The sequence below is a fragment of the Austrofundulus limnaeus genome, unplaced genomic scaffold, assembly GCF_001266775.1.
Source record: "Austrofundulus limnaeus strain Quisiro unplaced genomic scaffold, Austrofundulus_limnaeus-1.0 Scaffold126, whole genome shotgun sequence".
NCBI classification, from domain to species: Eukaryota; Metazoa; Chordata; class Actinopteri; order Cyprinodontiformes; family Rivulidae; genus Austrofundulus; species Austrofundulus limnaeus.
In genome coordinates, this window is record NW_013952528.1 from 1,354,953 (window position 1) to 1,368,001 (window position 13,049).

Below are 13,049 nucleotides of genomic sequence, written 5' to 3' on the forward strand. Positions count from 1 at the left end.
GTTAAAATATATTTTTAAAAATTATAAAAACTAAACAGGCTACAGTATTTTTACAGTCTTTATTTTACAGTTAAAATATACTGTATGTTCGTCAAATAAAGTCTAATGTTACAACTAATCATGGATCCCTTTAAAGAGAAACATGCTTTGAGATGCAGTAATAAAAAAATCTTTTTTTAATGATTAAAATCTCTCCGTATAAATTATGATATTTAATAAGTATAAAAAATGTTTGTGCATTTTTATTAGCTGATTTATGACGTTTRGCACACTGTGCAGATGTTTTGAATCATCTCACTTCTTCCCAACATGATGCCTGTTCAACATGATGAAAGCTAGGAAAGAAGTCACGCCTCACCGTGATGCGACTGCGACAGGTGGTGCGACTGGCCCARGTGGGGGTGCCCCAGGTGTGCGTGAGCCAAGTGCGAGATGTGCGAGTGCGCCAGCGAGTCAGCCAGCCGCCCGGCATTTCCGCTGCCTCCGCTTTGTGTGGASGAGGAGGAGGAGGAGGTGGAGCCGAGGTGGGCGGGGCCCAGCTGCGAGGGCCGGCTCATCCAGTGCTCCATGCCCGACATGTCRTCGCCCGGCCCCGCCTCCTCCTCGGAGCCCGACGACGAGTCTGAGCACAGCGGGGACAGGCCTAGTGAGAGTCAGTAGCTGCTGTTATTTGTTCGGAAGATACATCACACACAGTATGAAAATAAACACAAACTACAASTGAATCATCTACCTTTAGAAAACCTTAAAGGAACAGTTAAGGAGAAGTATTTGCTTTATTGATAAAACTCAAATCAGTCAATCAATACTCATGAAACCTGAAGTAATACTAACTTCCAGTGTTATGTGTACTCCTGCATTTTGGGCGACACCTTGGTCCTTAATTCAATGTAAGAGCTATACRATTTACATTTTATTTGAGGCTACTGATGTTGCTGTTTACCTAAAAAGAATCAGCAACGTTTGATAGCATTTAGGCTTCTTGAAGGAACTGACTCATTTGTTGCAGAATACTTTAACCACTCCCTCCTAGGACATCAAGTTAAGGTCCCAGAGGTACTAGATGTAGGTGTAACACTGGGAAAAAGTGTTCTTGACCTGAGTCTTCACATTTTTCCATTTTAACTTTTGTATGAATCAACTAACAAAACCTGAAGCCTTCAGCATTACAGGATTGAAGTATGTTTCCAGTTTTTGACTAAAGATACCCGATTCAAAAAAATCCAAACTATACAGCAAAGTCAACTAATCAAGATGCTGAAGAGGAATTTGGAGAAGTTAGGTAATTTAGTATGTTACATCTTACATCTTTACCATTCAGTTGAAAGTAAAACCATGACCATGGAAATCTTTGTTCTCACACTGGTTGTGTTGGAATTTAAGAGAACATAAAAAAAAAACCCTTTAAAAGAAATCTATTTAAAAAGCTGGAGCAGGGTTAGAAAATATAGCTCAGGTGGGCTATGTAAGCTTTATGTCTTTCATAGTAAATGAAACGCTTAGGTGGGAGTACATTGAAGATATTGATTAACATGTGGGTGGTTTTTTGTGTGTACAGTCACTGGATTTTCCTTTTTTGTAGAGGACTTCTTTGAGTTTTTGTGTAAATGTTTAGTTTCTGAATAAGAAACAGAGGAGTCGGGTAGCYGTGTTTTGAAACAGGATGTACTGTATCTGTTAAGTGAACAACGAATAAATAAAGTTGGACTGCGGGGACTGAAAGGTTCACCATCTTCACTGAACTTCATTAATGTTATTGAGCATGAAAACAAACAACCCTGAATCCCATTTCAAAACCTTAATGTCTTTATTATCATTTGGTTTGTAAAGGTTTGATACAAATACAATTCAAAAAGACATCAGCAAGAATATTTTTCTACATCTGAGCTTCATAATAATAAATGAATTTATTGTTGAATTTTTTATTGTAACTGTAATGTAATAAAAACTTTTTTTTAAGTGTGATCCTTTTAATCACTGCAGCTCTGTGACCTTTGAGCGACCAAGGCAACAAGCTCAAGAGCTTTTAGACACAAAACGTCAATAATTAGTAAATTGGTTCTTGTGGCTSTTCTGTGCAGGGGCCACAAGAAGCAATTTGCTGACAACAAGCTTCAGGCTGCGGGAGGCAGAATTTATGTCTTTAAACGACAGCTAATCATGTGAACACAAGCAAACGGATACAAGGAGGCCTGGTAATAATCAGCAGAACACTTAAATTTAAACGAGATAACAAAGTTGTCAGAACGTTCAATAATGTTTAATACTCGGCCACACAAGTTACACAAGTACTTCAGGAGATGTCAAGTTCATTTAGGAATATTCTCAAAGGTCAAAAGCCAATTAGCAGAGGAACAAAGTTATTATATTTTCCCAATTAAAATTTAATCAACACTAAAATTATTCCATCAGCTTTGATTATGGACAAAYTAATAAGCTTGAGATTTGAGGGAAAGGTCAACTCCACTGTCCCTCAGACAGGATTCTGTGGATAGAAAAATCACTGAAAATATACAAATAATATGTATTGTTTCTGCTTTCAGAGGCAGACCGCTGCTGCAGAACATGACTGGGTGCAACTTTTACAGCTTTCTGTGGTGCTTGAGTTTTGGGGAGGTTCTTTGTGAAGCTGTCAGTGGGTTTGCAAACCACAGAGAATGTGCATGCTTGCAGTTTTTGTTGGGATGAGCATCCCATTCTCAGGATTGTCTGAGAAAGCTGATATTAAAGTGTAATCTTGTCTGAGCAGWGGACTGCTTTTCTGGGGTAGATTTTTAACTTAGTAACTCACTTAGTATAAGCTTTTTCTAACKATGCTAATTTTAGTATTTAAATGAACTAGCTCATGGAAAGGTAAACCTCTGTAAATTTAATCYGGTACTGATTATAGATCAAGATGAGGTGCAGAGTGAGAACAGGTGAGGAGTTTTGTTTGTGCATTGTCACCTGGAGGTGTGTAAGCATCCATGGAGGTCTGAACCACCAGTGAACGTCTTTTGGAAGGCATGGGCACTGCCATCTTCCTCTCTACATGTCGTGCCAGGACAGCCTGCACCGCCTCCGTGTGGACATCTGACAGGCAGAGACAGACAGTCACATTCAGATGAAAACAGAAYGAATGTTTCCTGTCTGCAATGAAATGTACTTGTTTTTTTTGTTTTGTTGTGATTATTTGTGTATGATAAATCTAACAGTTCGTTCATGTATGCATTGCAATTTATCAGAAAAGAAAAGAAGTTAAAGTAATTATTTCATGTAATTTTTACCTAGGACTCTACGGAGATCAGAACCCATTCTTATCTGTTCCACAGTTCACCAGAAGCTTGCTATGAATGTAGCTTTAAGCAAACATTTACCTACTAATAAAACAGGTCTTACTGTTTTTTTTTTTCAGTAACTATGTCATTGTTTTAAGGTTAGTATAATAATTGGATCAACTTTTTTTAGTTTTTGGGCTGAAAAAAAGCACCACTTTCATGAAAWGCCCCCTCATAGTAGAACGCTGGTGAACAAAAGGATGTAATTAAAGTGTATCAAGATTGTGCTGCCCTCAAATGTGCCTGCTTTTAGCTTAGTTTCTCAGGTGTGGCAGAATTAAGAGTTTTCCTGTTTTGATCAAAGTTGAAATTCAGTATTTCAGCTTTCATTGAAACAAACACATTAATATTACCTTATGATTGACAAATCATTTATTCCCAATGCTCAACCAAAAGGGCAACTTTATTAGATTTGTTTATCAAATGTTTGAAAAACACTGCAGCTATGCAGACACTGCTATAYGCTAAAAATGCTAATTAAATGGCCTATTTAGCCCATTGTTAGTCATAACCTACATCAACAATCATGTCCACCCACTACCCAACGTCCCCGCAGCTCATAATATAAGCTCGGATTTTTGCTAAATCTGTTTGTACTGAGTTTCACCAGAACTTTTGTCTTCTTTGTCTCTTTCTCTTTGAGGCAGCTGTCTTTGTGCCACTCTACTGAACACAGAAAGGGGTAAAATGGTGGTACATGGGCGTGACCAGACTGAGGATGGAAAATTTCCAACCACATCATGTGTGTCTTCTATTATTAAATGTTAGATAGCTCATTGGATCAAAGTATACCAGAAGTGATGTGGCAAAATGCTAATTTTGAAAGCTCAACGAAAATATTGTTGCTGCAAGGAGTGAATTTTTWCAATATCTGGAGTTCATTTATTAATCAGTAGAGCGCAACTAATCTCATTATAAAYTAAACACTAAAAGCCTCGGTGCAGGTAGTTTCATATCATTTGTATGTTAATTATTAGTATTCTGCCAGTGAAGTATCTATAAGGTGTGGCATCTGTACCTGATCGGTAGCGTTCATCTCTCGTGCCAGAGGTTCTTCGCCGGTGGAAGCGTGCAGCAGAAGGAGGGCCGAGTGGGGCCCGATGAGACATGGGCCCCTCCATACCTACAGAGGCAGGCAGATAAGCAGGCGGACAAACGCACATGTATATACACAAACACGCAGACGTGCAAAGCAACGCTCGACAAAAGCGATAAATAAAAGTGCCAAAAGGAAAAACAAAAATGGAGGTGATTTGATTCAGCAGAAAAATGAGATTTTTCTGACTTTATAACTTAAAATAATCAAAAGAAACAAACCAGAAATGTGTGGCAATTGTATCTCTGACAGAACATCCCTCAGTATCCTGTAACCCACTACTGCTGAAGCCTGTGCTCTATGACAAGAGAAACCAGGGTGTGTGATGGATGTGTGCATGTTTTAGTTGCAGTGAGTGATTACATGTTGATCAGATACAGATTCAGAGGAGCAGGCCCAAGCWCAGCTCTAGGGAACACTAGCCTACATCCACTAATGGTAGCAACGGAAGACTAAATCAATAGCCTACAGTGTCAACACAACTGGATTTGTCATGATACTGGATCGATATACTAATATGGGAATATTTTAGCTGAGTGGAAGTGCGTGGAGAAGAGGAGGGGTCAGAGGTTGCTAAATTACCTCCAGCAAATGCCCTGATTAGCTTGGACCTCTTCTTCTCATAACCCTTCTGAGTGATGTCCCCTGTGAACAGATAGAGATACAGAGTGAGAGAGACAGTTGTGGCTTTTGGGGTGGGGTGGGGGGGTAGGATTGAGGGTGGGGCTGTTGTTCTCGATTTACTCTTGCAAATCATTTCTGAACGATTGTTGGTTTTCATTACTAAATTCATTCCTTTATGAAAAACTTTTGAATTTGTTGGAGAAAGAAGATAAAAATCTGGTCTGGAAACATTCAGCCTTTTCTGTCTCTCCCAGTCTTTAAGTGTTTTAATCTGTCTGGTAATTAAAGACAAAAACAGAAACAATGTGAACATAAACAAAATGAAATGAAGGTATGAAGGATGAAAGAACGAACTGAAGAGTGAAAGGAACACAGGCCTTTCCAAATCTACGTACTTGTTTTCCACATCTACATGTCCATGAAGACTAAACATTCCAGCATGAGTGGTACTGCCTTTCTATTGGGTATCAGTTTTTTGTTTCCGTAACAGAAGATGGACTCAAACACAAACATATGAGGAACAATAATGACCTTGTCAAGAATTATGATGGATGATTTCTGTTAAAAACACTGATCTACACATGTAACCATGAGTTAAGCCTTGGTGTTACTCAATAGATCCAAAACATCAACCATTGGCCTTGAAAACCTTAAAACACCCTATGTAACGTTAAAAGGGATGTGTTCAACCATTTTGTATCATTTTACCCTTCCTATGAAGTAAACATGTACTTATATAGCGCCTTTCTGTCCAACCAGGATACTCAAAGTGCTTTCACACTACAATCTGTGTTCTCATTTACCCTGGAGCATGAACGACCGCGACCTGACATGACCTTTTGACCACCACTGGTCATGTCTCATAACTGAACTCTGATCTGAAAAAGCTTTTTCTAAAGATCCAGATTTTTTGGCTCCCGATACAATCCGATTTTTTTAATGATTAACCTTTCCGATACCGATCTGATAGCTTTATTTCTTTATTTCTTTCCAAGTGACAAGGTTGGTAGTATTAAAGCAAGCCCTGCTGTTCCCACCACAAGAAACATCCAGTTTGCAGATTTTGCAAGATGCAGTTTCAGCATCATTGYTTTCCATTGAAAAGTGTTCCCACACTGTGGACATGGTTGTATACTTGTGTGTGTCTTGACTTCTTAACGGCAGTTGCAAAGCATGATGACGCTGATAACTGTCGCGAAAACTGGATCGGCTCAATCACGACTACGATTTTAYCCAATTTTCAAAAAATGGCCATTTCTGCCATCGATACTGAGTATCTGATCGGGACATCCCTACTTTTAATAATATGTCCTTGTCATGCAGATAATGCTGACACAACAATCTGTTTTAATCGCTTGGGATTCATTATTATAAAAAATATTAACATGACTTTCCTTTTAAAGGTATTTCTATTTTTAAGTGTGTATTTTAAAGCTGAAGCTGACTCATTTTCACTGTAATCAAATTTACCTGTGGGTACAAATGAAGTTGATTGATTGATTTGATTGATTAATACTGTGATCTATTGATCATTTCTGAACTGTCAATAATTTTCACATGTTTTCAGATAGAGACCTGTTATCAATGTTGTGTCTAGAAGTCACACACAACTGAACGCTGAGTGCAAACTGGTAGAAGCCAGTTTTGATTTAGTTCTGAGTTGGATTTTGCTGGAGCTAGAAGCTCCAGGACCTGAGAAGACCAGACAACCTTCTGATGGAAAACTGTAATTTTACTGCAGCAAGAAGCTTTGCCGACCCTGCTGATAAAGCTGTTTTGAGATGGAAAGCCAAGCCGTCACAGGGAGTCTGCACGAACCTATCCATAATGACCTCCAGGGCAGATCTGAATCAGGCTAGACCTCAGAGTCCAGCACGCTGAGCCTCCTCAACTCCATAGAGACAGCTGGAAGTCTCCAACTTTGGTGACTTGATGAACTGTATTTAAGGCATTACACGTGAAGTGTTAGCTGAACAGTCCTGGTTAAACAGTTGAGGTAACTTCGATATAATTCTTCTTCTGCAGTAAGATTAAAATTACTCATAAATAATCGTACTAAAGCCTTAACACCTTCTCTCCAAACTGACAAAAACTTATAGGTTTTAATCTCTTGTCATTTAATTAATAGAAGAAAAATATTTATTTTGGGAAAAATATTTTATTCTATTAACATCCAAACCTTAATTTAGACATACAAAATCAAGTCTGCAATAACTTTCACCTTTAACTGTTTTAGAAACCTTATTCTTTGTCTTTCATATTGTTGTTTTTTGCTGTTTTTAGTTATGCTTCAGTGAAATGGATTCTTGCTATATTTTTGTAAATTACCATAAAAGACAAACCTGGTTCCTCATTGTTGAGTATTTTGGCCTGAGACAAGAATTCCCTGCATATCATATGATCACACACTTCGGTAAATGAGTTTTATTAAAAATGGTGAATAAATATTGGTCAATAATTTGACCTGGTCCCCAACTTGGTAAAAGCGTAGTGCAGGACCCGCTACAACCCATTCTCATAGCACTCTACTACATATGTCTCTCTACAAAGCTTACCTAGATAGATCATTTTTTAGAGACTAATCAGTGCTTAAATCACATTCATACACTTATGTACAAGGAAGCAGGGGTACAGTGTTTTGCCCAGGACACTTCGACATGTGACTAAACAGCGATGGAATCAAACTGCCATCACTCTCATTGAAAACAAGCAGCCTCTCCAAAATAAAAATAACCACATAAAGGTTAGAACAATGTGTCTTTCCTTTTAATTTATACTCCGATCTGCCATAACATCACCAGGTCACCTTCTTCCATCAAACCCAATTTGCTGGCATCAAATCACCTAGAAGGTTTTTAAGTCCTGGCAGTTATTGTGTGAATTGTCTGCGTATTGTAGTGAGATTGGTCTTCAAGTGGTCAGATCAACACATCAAGCAAACACACAACTGGTTTCAGATGGTAAGAATGTCGAGATCAAGCACCATTCGCAACCAGTTTCACATACCACAAACAAAATTCCCAACATGGTGCACCACCATTTCATTGACAAGAATCAAAAACATCAGGTGAGACTACTGTATTTCTCGATTGAATCAAAGCAAGGTTTGGGTCTGTGATACAGTATACTGTATGTCAAAGTGACCTCCACAGAAATGACAGAATCAAAGTTTCCCTGCAAAACATTGTCCAAAGATTTTCACTGATCCAGCCGGCTTGCCTTCTACCAACAATGCATGTTGGCACCACATTTTTCCAGGTAAAATGAAGTACATAAACCTGGCAATTACCTCAATGCAAAAAAAAATTATCATTCAATGGACCGCCTTCTAACATTTCTGCATTGTTCAGTTTTGATGCTCCTTGGGGTATTTCAGTGATGCACACAGGTTACAATGGTCACAGTGACTGATCAGCCACTCACCAAGCAAAAAAAAAATTGTGATAAATTCTGTGATCTGGTGCTGTTTTCAATCAATTGTAGCTACATGAGCTTTACTCCATCATAGCCAAGCATTACATCACCAGCATGCATCAACTGTGTTTGGCTGTTCGAGAATATTGAGTTTCATTAGAGTCTGTTTAGCGCTTCATGGGTTATTTTGCTCACAGACAAAACACACGCACATACAACGACAATTACATTATCGCCTGAAAAGGGTCATTTAGATGCAACTTAGATGCTGTAATAGTAGAGACAACAAACTGTATGTAATACAGTTTCTTAAAGACTTCAGAACATTGGGCCTCATGCAAGAACCATTCGTACGCACAGATTTGTTCTTAAGTTGTGCGTACGACTGATTTAGGAGAATTTGTGGCATTCACCAATGTTTTCGTATTCTATTTTTTTCAGATAAGAATAAAATTCACGAGTGGTCCAGACCTGTCGTATATTTTACGAGCAGTCAGTCTGCTGTTAACAAGACGGATTTTCCTCTCTAATAACTTTATATTTCATTACTTTGAAGATATTTTGAGTTGAAAATAAATCACACTCCATATTATGTTGACAATAGGCTATTCTGCTTGAATTAGAGTTATAATTTTAAATGTAATAATTTAGACTAACAATACAAATTGTCCGTCCGGCTGGCTTATCAAGGATCGAGTCGCGGGGCAGCAGCAGAGAGACCCCGCTCTCCCCAGCGACATTTTCCAGCTCACCCTGGGGGTCTCTGAGATGTTCCCAGGCCAGAGGGGATACATAATCCCTCCAGCGAGTCCTGGATTTTCTCCAAAGTGCCAGACACATGTTGAAAAACATTTTTAAATGCTTATTTCAGAGCCGCAACTGAGACCACTTGAGACCAGCGCGGGGGGGGCGTACGGTGCGCAACGTTGTGGTTTCTGAATAAATGAAAATGATTTAACACAGTTGTTTATATTTTTAGCAGCTCATTTTATTCCACAGCTGACCTGCTAAAAATGACAGATTTTCTTTTCTGGATCTCTGAGAGCAGGACTTCAATCTATGAGCTCGTAAAGTTCTTCTTTTTAGTTTTCGCTGTCATTTTCATGAATGGACACTTCCTTGTTTCCTTGTATCTGAGGTAGGAAACATAGCCTTATATGGTGTTTTTGGGGTGGTAATTATGCTAATCTCCTCTCATATGCACGAGGAGCTGGATACAAACAGGTGGAATTTACGCTGCTCATTTACACACTTTTCCTGAAGATAGAAGACTTAGTTGAATCTGACGTGGTATGTTCGTACGAACCCTTTGTACGAACAAAAGTAAGAGAAATTTAGAATAAGAATACAAACATGTTCTTGCATGAGGCCCATTGTCCCCTAAAAACATTTTCTGATGCTCGACATACTGAAAACACACACCTTACTATCAGTATTTTTACATAAATTATAAAAATAATATTTCCAAATAGGAGATGTTCTKTTTTTTTTAACCAAGAATTTTTGTCACTAAAATTTTTTCTCACTTGTGTTCCTCTCAACCATTGCTCAGTTGTTTGCTATCCACAGCGTCTGCATAGCGGGTGGGCATCTGATGTGAAGAGATCCATCCAATTGGGAAAATATGTGAAGAGCTCCATTTGATTGGTCAAATACTTCAAGCCTTTGTGTGATTGACAAAATGCATGAATGCAAACATTTGAGCCAACCATTAAATGCTGTTTATGCAGTTTTTGGCAATATGCTTATTGCACAGGCTGTTATTGTAATGATKATCAATTTTTGATATATTGGGCAGCCCTAATCACAGTACAGTGTTGTTTGAAACAGCAATACTTGGTTTCAGCAATTTTTTTGTAGCTATTTAAGCATATACTATTTTTTCAAATCAAATCTAAACTTGAATTGTGATCAGTAAATGAAAGCAAGAATTACTGTGATTTTGGAATATCAGCTACTTTTTGTTGACAGCCCAGCTGCAGCATTCTGAACCAATTAAAAATAGGCAACAAAAGACTGAGTTAGACAACATGGAGTTAGAACAAACTAAATRACAAAATCTCCAGGAGCGTTTCTGAAAGTACAATGTAGTTCATGTTTTTTTTTAATAAATTCATTTAAAATTGAAAGAAAAKAAGAACTGAAGGATCTTTGGTTCAAAAATCAAATTTGGTCAAAAACAACAACAAACCTTTTACTTCTATGAGGCGATCAATTCAATTCAATTCAAAGATACTTTATTGATCCCAAAGGGAAATTAAATGTAGTAACTCATTTAAGTAAAGATTTATTGTAGATGTGCTGTGGGCAGAAAAGATCTTCTGTAGTGGTCTGTATTACAACAAAATTGAAGAATCCTCCCACTGAAGACACTCTGTTGCTCTGACAGTCTCATAAAATATGTAAAAAAAATCTCATAAAAAATTACAAGTCATCTATAGAACAACTGTAAGAGACTTTATAGATAAAATGAAAAAATACTGCATTACTAAAAAATCTGGAATTTTCCATTACATTTGAGAAAAAAATCCAGTTATTAAACAATCAGAATTATTGTGACATGGTTGCCTGAAGGTCTACACACCAACGTGTGGTTTTGATGAAGACCAAACCCAATAATAATAGATTTAGGTTTCAGTTTTGATGAAGACCAAACCCAATAATAATAGATTTAGGTTTCAATTTTGATGAAGACCAAACCCAATAATAATAGATTTAGGTTTCAATTAGCCTGACAGAGAGGCTTTGCTGTTGTCTGATTTCTTTTTATACAACCTTTACATTGAAATGGAAGATGACTTTAATGGTGTAAAATGGTAAGTCTATTACATCAATGAACTACAAAAAATGTCTTTACATGGCTCCTTAGTTCCATTGAACACGTCTCTGTTTTAATCATTTCAGCAGCATCAGCTCTGACCACAAGACAAAAGATACAAAAACCCTGATAAGTTCATGGTTGACAATGTCCAAGAAACWGGACTGGGATTAGTAATCAGTAGACAGAGAATTTGGTGTGGAGGGTCAAATATGGAGACGATTATTACGAAACCCAAGAGTTTTACTGCCTTGAAAATAAGGTTGGGCATAATCGTATCRTGTGCAATTAATCGTCAGAAGAACATTAATCGATTATTTTTTGGCACTTGACGATTAATACGATTAATGCCACCAGGGGAGATTTCTCCAGGCAGTCCACTCGGTGCTCCTCTCCGCTTCAAATACAACGAACGTAAAAAAAAAAAAAGTTCTGTAATTTATTTATCTACCAACACAATTTAAAAATTGATGCATAGCCTGAAGTCTAATTTTGACAGTTTGGAACAGATTTTTATGAAGATCTTTCCCACTAAATTGGTCATGTGACCAGGACATAAGGACTCCAGGGCATTAATCGTCAAATTAATTGTTATCGGTTATATACGACAATTAATCGTGATTATTTTTTTTGCCAATATTGCCCAACCCTACTTGAAAACATCCTTTCAATCAACTCAAACAGACTATCAATCCAGCACCCTAGCACAACAAGGCTAATATGTCATTGAACCAATTAAATGGTGTTAAATGGCCTCACTCCAGTTTGCTACTTATTGATTCTCATTTGACAGCTGGAGAGCAGAGAGAGAGAGTCTAATCAAATTTAACGATAACAGAAGAGATGCATTTTTCTACAATTTGAGTAGGGACAAATTTTCCTCTAAACAAGCTTAAATATGAATGAAATAAAGACATCATGATTGTTCTACAAAGATGAGTGTTTTCAGCCCACAAAAAGACGCTTTTCAAATTTGTTCTTTTCAGTTAAATGCAGTAAATTTAATGTGAATGGCAGCAAATGCCATGAAAAGGCCAAAATCAAAACCATACAGTATAATGACTAATGAAATTTCTCTCTGCCTTACAATTATAGTGTAAATGATTAAATCGCACAAATGAGAGTTAATGGTAAAATGCGTTTCTAAAACAGCTGAGGACAGTAAATTTGATTCAAAGAAGGGAGAGCGTTAACACCTGTTCACAGCAGATCCATTCAGAGCTCCAGTTTTCACTGCAGCTGGAGGGTTTATGCGGAACTGGCTCAAAATAAACCAGAGCGTTATCTCAGGCTGCTACTGTCAACTATTTTATTTACTCTACCAACTAACKTATCAATCTAAATGACTAATTTCCCTCCAAAAAATGCTCAATCCACCCATTTTCTTGATTTCTAACATGTCCTTATTGTTCCAACGYGCAATATTTTCCTGATTGGTTCTCAATAAGCCTCACACATTGAAAACACTTGGCTCATTAAGCAAAATAAACTCAAAATCTTTGTGYCATTAATTGCATCCCTTACCACCCCAAGGTCAGACACTTAGGGCAAATGCTCTGTTTGATGTTTATATATTTTTATCAGCAGAATCAAACCAAAATCAGTCAGAGAAAGAACTGACTTGAAATGAGACTGAGGGGAAAAAAAACAGCATGTTTCACAATCTGATGATGGAGAACAGCCAGAACATCTGGTTCCAATCTGCTGATCGGTGCTGGTCAGCTTCATACAGTGTGTGTGTGTGTGTGTGTGTGTGTGTGTGTGTGTGTGTGTGTGTGTG

General features: G+C 37.7%; 1 protein-coding gene across 1 annotated transcript in view; it reads right to left on the reverse strand.

Moving 5' to 3' along the window:
* Nucleotides 1–13,049, reverse strand: part of LOC106522315 (disco-interacting protein 2 homolog C) — a gene marked incomplete at its 3' end in the record, with an annotated part of 47,244 nt that overhangs the window by 23,417 nt on the left and 10,778 nt on the right. Inside the window, 4 exon segments of the mRNA XM_014015289.1 lie at nucleotides 359–643; nucleotides 2,947–3,072; nucleotides 4,336–4,440; nucleotides 4,996–5,058. Of these exon segments, the coding sequence (XP_013870743.1) occupies nucleotides 359–643; nucleotides 2,947–3,072; nucleotides 4,336–4,440; nucleotides 4,996–5,058 (579 nt within the window).